Source organism: Centropristis striata, chromosome 4 (assembly GCF_030273125.1).
Source record: "Centropristis striata isolate RG_2023a ecotype Rhode Island chromosome 4, C.striata_1.0, whole genome shotgun sequence".
Taxonomy (NCBI): domain Eukaryota; kingdom Metazoa; phylum Chordata; class Actinopteri; order Perciformes; family Serranidae; genus Centropristis; species Centropristis striata.
Window position 1 is genome coordinate 5,496,068 of NC_081520.1, and position 9,246 is coordinate 5,505,313.

Here is a 9,246-nt window from a genome sequence, read left to right on the forward strand (position 1 = left end):
CTACTAAATAATAGATTTTTCAGCCTCTGTAGCAGATAGAAATGAAATTCAAAAAGGTATTTGAGAGCTTATACAAATACTACAAAACGACGTATACGCTTTCCAGGCTTCAATGGGTTAAGGAGGTGATACTCTCAATTACTTTGCTGTTTTTCACACTCTTTCTGTCTTCTGGCAATTTAGGGCGCGCTGGGCACCAACATCACCATCAAGGTGCTGTGTGGAGTGATGAGTGACACCTCACTGGGCGACCCGTACGCCCGCTATGCTGCTGTGGCCCGCCTCATGATGGACACCTTCTCTATTAAATGCCTGGATGCCAGCTTCAATAGCTATGTTAAAGAGATGACTAATGCATCTTGGGACGGTCCGGCTGCAGGGGGAGGTGGGTATGGACAGGAAGTGGTGTTTTTATATGTGCAGACGTTGTTATTATGGTGACTTCTATTTTAAAATGTCACCTGAATGACTCCGTGTTGTTTTTTTATACTTTGTAGTTTTGGGCCCATTTTGTTGGTAAGGTCAGAGGAGGTGTGTTCTTCTTGTTATGACGGAGAATAGCATAGAAAATTTCCACTGTTGTCTAAAAGTAACACAAGAGTCGTAGTGAAGGTAGAAACACCAAATCTTCAGTAACCTCAGGAGACCAGAATATAACAACAACGAGACAGGTTATGTGATGACTATGGGATGTGGTTACAGTCATAATGTAGCAAACCCATTTCTGGATGCTTCAAATAGGCTTTTTTTTTTAAGGAAAAGTCCAATGGGTACATCAAAAATATAATTGCATCATGTACCTACTAAAATAAGTCCTGGGATTATCTACAAATCCCAATTTAATGTTTTCCTCTTTTAGGGGTAATTTTGAATTAAAAGCAGTACAGTTGACAAAAAAATGTTTTTTATCAGGCTTTCAAGGTAAAATGTGCAATACCTGGCCACACGTTTCAAACTAATAGAGTGCTGTAGGAATTAGTCCTAGAACACGGGAATACGTTTTCAGCATTAAGCATTTTAGCACTGCTGGTTCACTTGTCTCTAAGTCAACAGGTTATTTTAGTTTTACTTGTGCTAACTACACGCTTTTCACGTTTTGTTTGAGATCAAATATGTCAGTTAATAACCCCCTTGTTAATTCTGAAGCTCTGATGTGTCTTTTAAAAGATAATTAGGCAAATAAGACTACAGTAGACATTAAACGTCAGCATCAGTTTAGTGGAGATGATGGTATAGTCATGTGAACATGGTGAAGTTTTTTTTATAGTCGAATGTTAGCTTTTCACCTCTGGCAATTTCAGTTATGCTTCAAGAATCATAAAAGTGGTGTTCATTTGTGAAGCCATCTTGGTTTTTTGAACCAGAAGTGACCATATTTGGACAAGAGAGTGAAGCGGGGTTATCAGCTAACGCTAGCTTAGTTTTAGTAAAACCAAACACTTATAAAGACATTTTTGGCCAATCAAAATGTTGCCATTAACTTTAAATAAACTGAAAACACACTGTGGAAAATATCTAAGAGGGGAAAAAGTGTATTTTTATTGCGCCCTGTCAATCACACGATAGCCAAGCCTTAAAGCATACCCTATTTTATCATCTATTTTACTCTAAATGTGACCATCATTTACTAAATGAAGATAATGATGTATTGAAGAAGACTTGAAACTAGCGATTGAGACCTTCATTACCATACTTCTCATTAGAAAAATGAGAAGTATGGTAATTTTCTCATAGACTGATATACAATCAGACTTCTTCTGCAACCAGTGGAGTCGCCCCCTGCTGGCCTTTAGTAAGCATTTCTCATTGGCTTTCCTTTTTCGACCTGGAAGCGACTGCTTTGGGATTTTAAATCAGGATGGGCTAGCTGGTTCAGTAGAAATCTCTGCAGTACAATGTGTGTAATGTTTGACGTAACACACGTAATACGTAACACTTATTCTGTTGATAATGTTAGTTCGTTTTTTAACAACATATCTCACACATTGCATCTTTTAAAACAACCAAAATGTGTTTATTTTGAAAAACTTTCTGAAGAGAGTAGACTATTCTTGGATTAGGTATGCAATTTTTCTTTCTTTTTTTTATTATGTTGCCCCTTTTTAGGTGCTCAGTACTGAATAACAACTTTATATGTTCAACCAAACATGTGTGATCTATGTTCCATGTAGTAGCCTTGCCCTGTGCTGTGGTTCCAGCTCCCGGCTTTGGTTTCATGAGTGGGAGGGCTGGAGGGGGATCACTGAAACAGGAAGTGGTCTCTTAAAAAGCCACTGGGATGTGTCCGCATAAAACCACCGCCCCCTCCCCGTCTTGTCTTGTTGGTTTCAGTTGCACTCTTAACTGAATAACAGAAAATATAACTTTTTATGTGTGAAGCCATTTGAAAATAATTGTTAGCTTTACCTTTTCTGTGTTTTCAGCACCTTTTGTTTATATGAATCAACTGAATATGTTGGCCATACATTGTGTGTGTGTGTGTGTGTGTGTGTGTGTGTGTGTTGTAGGGAGGCAGTGGGTCTACCAGACCTGCACTGAATTTGGATTCTACCAGAGCACAGATTCCCCGAACCAACCATTCACTGGCTTCCCCCTTGTGTGAGTACACCAAACACAGGGCTTCATTCACCAATATCTTCTTAAGAATCTTCTTAGATTCTTTCTTAAGTCCTTCTTAAGAAGATTTCTAAGAAGACCCTACATCAGATTCATCAACGTGTTCTTAAGCCGCTGAATTCACCTATGGCTAAGCCCCGCCCCCTCCACTCACTCGGACAAATTGTCAACATTCGGTGACGGGCGCTATGGCAGCTGTGATAGTCGGAGAAATTTCACAGGAGGCAATTAATCATTTTTGGAGACAGAAAGATGAAATATCATCTTGAAGTCACCAAAAGGGCCTTCATTAACAAGTTAGAGGTTTTCACCCGTCTTTTCACCCCACTGACACCGCTCATTCCGGTGCTTGTTGTACACAAACAGAGATCGCGAAGTAACTGCTGCTAACGACCTCGTTAGCGCTCGTTAAGACGGAGTCGCTGGATTTGTCTCCAGTCATTAATGAGGAGATGTTGTGTCAGAGTTGCATGTACCCCATGCACACCGTTTGACCATTTTAAACTTAAAATCTCAAGAAAAAACACATAAAAAACTACTGAAAACGGACTAACTCCAATGCATTTCAATGGATGTGGAAGCAGAGAATGTCCGAGTGTATTGAGTTAGCTATGCGCACTGTGATTGGCTCATCGCGTTTGGGGGTGTGGCTTAGCCATAGGTGAATTGTTCGCAGCCGTGTTCTTAAATTGATGAATGCCATCTCCTCCTAAATTGAGCGGGCATGCCAGGTGAGTCTAATTAACATAGCATTAACATAGGTAACCGCCCATTAATGCCCATAAAAAGGAGTGCAGGGCCGTGTGTAGACGCCACACAGAGGAAACAGCAACAGAATGCCTAAAGCAAAGCGTAACTACGTTGGAGCACAGGTAAAAAGAAAAAAAAACTTTAGCAGTTCAGAACTACAAGTTCTGCTGCAGGAGATCACTCGGAGGAAGAAAATTATATTTTGCAGCCTTAGTGCAGGTTGCATCAACACAAACAAAAAGGAGTCCTGGGAGGCAGTTACGCGTGCAGGGGATGCATTAAAATTAATAAGAAATTGAAGAAAACAATGTTCTAATAATTTTTTCCATGACTCTATATACGCTGCTCAAAAAAATAAAGGGAACACCTAAACAACATAATATACAGTAACTCCGAGTCAATCACACTTCTGTGAAATCAAACTGTCCTTGAATGTGTGGTATCGCTAATTGACGGCATAATTTCCAATTTAATTGATTCATGTTAAAGCGTTGACACATTTAATTTAATTAAAATGAAAAAAAATGAAATGAATAAATAAATACAACCATGCCAACATGTCAGCACTGAAATGTGCTTAAGAGTACTCCTGAGTGTTCGTAGGATTTGTTCTTACCTAAGAAAAATCCTGGATAAGAAAAAATTCATGAATGCCACAATCTTCGTAAAATCTTCGTAAGTAAGACTTAAGAACAAATATGTTCTTAAGAACGGTTCGTGAATGAGGCCCATTGTCTCCCTGCCTAATAAACTCATGATCATGTTTTCACAGCATGTTTTTCCTCCCAGGTTCTTTAAATGTTGCATTGTTAATCTGTGTTATCTCCTCTAGGTATCATGTGAAACAGTGTGCAGACTTCTACAACGTCAGTGCTGAGCAGCTGGCGGAGGCCGTGGCCCAGACCAACGAATATTACGGCGGCTATGACATTCGCTCCACCAGAATTGTTCTTCCCAACGGCTCCATTGACCCATGGCACGCCTTGGGAGTCACCCAAGATATCACACCTGACCTCCCTGCTGTATTCATCAAAGGTGAGACACAATATGCCTGATGGGAAATCCAACTGAAGTACAAACACTGTGTGACTTCTAGTAAAAAGATCTTAAAATGTGTCATAGGATTCAGTCTGATTTAAAGAAACTTTATTATAACCTTTATTTAACCAGATAAATACCCATTGAGATCAGGATCTCTTTCACAAGGGTGACCTGGCCAAGAGGTCAGCAGCATACATTATTTAAAAAAAAAAAAAATTACAGGGAGGTGACAGTAGACGTTAAAACATACAGTTTTCAAGGTGCCAAAGTACGGGAATTGTAACAAACAACAATTTAAAATTTAAAAACACAAGCACAGATCAATGGTCTCACGCTGTCTCTACCTAAATGAAAGCTCCTGATCAAGAATAAAACCGAAGTACTTGTAATTTAAAACCAGTTCTACACTGCAAAAAAAGAAAAGTTGGGTGAATTTAAAATTTCAAGGCAACAAACTTCGATAAAATTTTAAGTAGGACAATTAAACTAAATATTTTAAGTTTTGTTTTTGAGTTTGCTCAACTCTGAATTCAGATTTTTGTTGGCTTTCCCGCATTACACAACAAAGACATAAGAGTTAGCAGAAATATTGCCCCTTTGTTGTGAACCCCAACTTAAAGATATAAGTAACAACAACTCACCAACTTGTTTTTGAGCAGACAACTGGCTTCCTTTGTTGTGCTAACTTACATTATTGACCTAAATGTCAATAATTTATATTTGCCCTAAATGTCAATAATTTATATTTTGTGATTTAAGTTTTACCAACTTAAATCACTGTTTTAGGCCAAAAAATAGAAGTTGGCTTTTTTGCAGTGTATAGGTTTTTCTTTTGATGTAACATTATTTGGAGTGTTTAGTGGTGACACCGTTGAACAAGAGAAAACCATTAACTTGGTTTTGTTTGTGTTTAAAACCACTTTAAGATTATATAAATGAGACTGAATAACATTAAAAGCAGCTTGTAAAAACTCAAAAGCCTAAGTGAGTGAGGATGAGCAGCAATAAATAATGGTGTCGTCTGCATAAAAATGATACAACTTGAGGCTCACTCCATTATTTAGCAACTTTGCCATATGTCATTGTTATCCAGCCAACATTGATAGGTAGCGTGTAAGCTTGTTTTTACCAACTTAAAAGATAAATTCACCAGTTTCAGTATGTATTTGGTGATTTGATGATCAAAATCAAGTTGCATATCCAGAACAAAACTAGACTGTTTGAATAAAGGTAGCATTTGTGTCAATTATGTGTTAACAAGCTTAAAACATGATGTACTTACCGGAGCAAATGCAAATGCATCTCACGGATTAAATTGGATTCCATTCTATTAAATGTGTCAATCCACATTGATTGCATGAGATGTGCATTTCACGGAGCCCCCAAGCATTTTTTTTCGCATCAAGTCTATTTATGTGGCATCGAGTGAAGCATTTTCTGCTCAGTCAGCTGTTTAAATCACACAAATGTTCCCAGTGCTCCCAGTCTTTGTGTTGCTGTTTCATGCAGATTCCCCTCACTCGCTACAGTGGGTGGGGATATAAAATCAATCAATCAATCTAGACAAACTTGATTTCATCCCATGAAGCTGACGTGAATCTCACAGACAGACCGGGAGCCTTGACATATCAATTAACATACAGTTATTTCAAAATATGTACAGCGGGATATTTGTGTGATTTAAACAGTTGTCTATTCCAAGGTTATTATAGTTAACGAAAACTAACGTAATAACAAAAACTAGAATTTAAAAAAGGTTTTCGTTAACTGAAATAAAAATAAAAACGAGAGTTTTAAATAAAAACGAGAGTTTTAAAAAAAAATGATAACTAACTGAAACTGTATTTTGTGGTTTAAAAAACTAACTAAAACTAACTAAAATTATAGTGAAAATGTCCTTAGTTTTCGTCCTTGTCAACTTTTTTCATATGTATGAAAAAACATACCAAAAAAAACCTTTATTTGGGGCTAAGATGGATAAGGCAAAAGAAATTAAAGGCAACATTTATTGTGACCTTATTGAATCTCACACCCAACAAATACTCTATTACAAAAAAAATCTAAAATAAAACATTTCCCAAAAATAAAAACTAATTAAAACTAACAAACACACTCTAAGAAATAATTAAAACTAACAAACACACTCTAAAAACTCATTAAAACTAACAAACTCACTCTAAAAACTCATTAAAACTAATTGAATTGAAAACAAAAAATGACAACGAAATAAAACTAAAACTAATGAAAAAAACAAAACTATTATAACCTTGGTCTATGCAGATTCCAATTCACTTAACACAACAGAAGAGGGAGTCAGTGTGGATTGCACAATATAGAACGTATACGTGGTGCTCATGTCTCACTCCCAGAGGAACAATATCATTAATAATTACCTATGAAATGAGTGAAATAAAAACTGTTCTTTTAAAAAAATCATCAAAGGGGTCGCCCCTACTGGCCATTAGAAAGAATGCAGGTTTAAGTCACTTTGCACTGACTTTACTCTTCAGACCCAAAGGTTGATATAGAGTCAAAATTAATGTTTTTTTTTTTTTTTTAATATATATATATTTTTTATTGCATTTTCCAACATAGACAAAAACAACAAACAACACACTGTGGCCACAGAAAACAAATATCCAATTACTTATTACGTAATACAGACAATACAATGAAAATGCTCTGTCCCATTACAATTGACAGTGATGTAGCAAATACACATCTGGAAAAAAAAGAAGTGAAGAGTCGTTAAAAATAAAAAATAAAAAGAAACAATTTTTCCAAAAATCTCAATTTCCATTTTGAGCTCCATTACAAAGCTATTTTTTTTTGATAATTAAAAATAATAAGTAAATTAATGTCCTTCCTTATAACCCAAAAACATCAGTTAACCAGTTTAAAATTAATGTTTTCGATAAAGGTGCAACTCCCAGTTGGTTCAGTGATACATCTACAGAGTTTGTCTGTAATTTGAAGATATCATCTAACAAGACTTAACTTGTGGTGCACAAGACCAGATGCGTGCACGTTTGTGTAACACGTATCAAGTGCAAACACATGAACTGAAGCCATTTCTGGACAAATTCTGTTGAAAAGTTTCGTCTTTGTTTCATTGCTGCCTGTCAAAACATGATTTTTGTTGAGTTACAGAACAAACGCTGCAGTGAAATGTGTGCAGTCATGATGTCGATGAACTTAGTGATAATTTTTGTTTTGAAAGCTACTGAAATTGCCAAATATTGTTAAGTAAGATTATGTTTCAATATGAATGTATTTGTCGAGAGTTGGCCTATATGCAGGTAGGATTGTTCAATACTGTGCAGCAAAGGACTATGTACAAAAATCACCAGATATATCATACCTAGAATCCATCTAATTTCAATAAATCCAGATTTGTCTGTTCTTGTGTCTGTGTAGCAGTTACAGCAGGTGACTTACAGGCAGACCTCACCTTTCACACAGTTTATTATTAAGTCTTTTGAGGGACATTTTTAATTAGTGTATTTCCAGGTCTAAATTCTGATGAGTCACACATGTGAAGTGGAGACTGAATTATTTTTGTGATTGCTTAACACTGCAGAAGCCAAGCAGCAAATTCAGAGTAGAACAATGACTCACTTGTTTAACTCTGACTTTATTAGGTGGATAATTGTTCTTGTAACACTCTGTTTTACTGTTTTTCACTGCCATGTCCTTTAAAACTATATGTTTTTTCTCTGATCCAGGAACAGCCCACTGTGCCAACATGTACCCTGCCAGGAGTGAGGATCTCCCCCAGCTGGCTCTGGCCCGTGACCACATCTTCTTACTCCTCCAGAAGTGGTTGAAGCCATGACTGACAGACCAATCAGCAGCTTTGCAGAGCAATCTAATTACTCCTTTGTCCTGATCATTGACATTGGAGTGAGACTGCTTACTTTACTGCCATGCATTTGATTGCTTGAAACGGCACTTTACACAAGCATTAGAAGGTACAAAGTTCACAACCTGGTCTCACAGAAATCCGTGAAATAGCCACGGATTTCGCTTAACTCAAAATCTGTGGAATAGCCACGGAATCGCTCAAATTTCCGTGAAACTGACACGGATTTTGCTACAATGCAAGTTAAAGACAGTCATATCCCGTGGCCATCCCATTGATATTTTTTCCTATTGGTTTGTTCCAAGTCACGTGACTTTCAAGGTTCCGGCGATCAGAACAAAAAACATGGCGGACATTTCTCTCATTTATAGTGAAAAAATTAATATTTTGACTTTGTTTCTGCATAAAAATGGATTTTGATCACATTTCTAGCGAGAAATATATGTTTTATTTTCTAAATATTCACTCAGTGAATGTACATAATCACTTTGTATGTTGGAATAACCACGGGATATGACTGTCATTAACTTGCATTGTAGCGAAATCCGTGTCAGTTTCACGGAAATTTGAGCGATTCCGTGGCTATTTCACGGATTTCTGTGAGACCATGTTGAAAGTTCAGGTATTTTCAATGTGCGAAACCATTTTGAGCTGATGAATAAATTATACTTTTTATGAGTGTAGAAGCTGTGTTTTATGTTTCATTCTGACTTGGCATCGCAGAAGGGAATATAATGCATTTCTTGCAGGGTATACCTACTTACTTAAAGCAGTTTGCCTTCTCAGACATGGTTTAATATAGTCCTAGGTAGCCGAGTTAACTCTTGAGGAAAAGTTTAACTTCAAATGAATGTCAGTGGACTCACATTGGTTATCTGAAGTATTTACTTGAAGACCAACATCCAGAAATACTTCACTATATGCAATAATTTCTCATTTTGCAAGGAGATTTTTTTTGTGTGTCAAAAAAAACATGT

The 9,246-nt window shown here is 36.8% G+C and overlaps 1 protein-coding gene across 1 annotated transcript in view; it reads left to right on the top strand.

Annotated features, from left to right (window-relative positions):
- The window catches only part of prss16 (serine protease 16), a 34,577-nt gene extending 25,331 nt beyond the window's left edge, over window positions 1–9,246 (top strand). Inside the window, exons 6-9 of the mRNA XM_059331677.1 lie at window positions 184–385; window positions 2,508–2,598; window positions 4,199–4,401; window positions 8,133–9,246. Of these exons, the coding sequence (XP_059187660.1) occupies window positions 184–385; window positions 2,508–2,598; window positions 4,199–4,401; window positions 8,133–8,242 (606 nt within the window). The 3' untranslated portion in view covers window positions 8,243–9,246. The remainder of the gene's footprint in view (window positions 1–183; window positions 386–2,507; window positions 2,599–4,198; window positions 4,402–8,132) is intronic.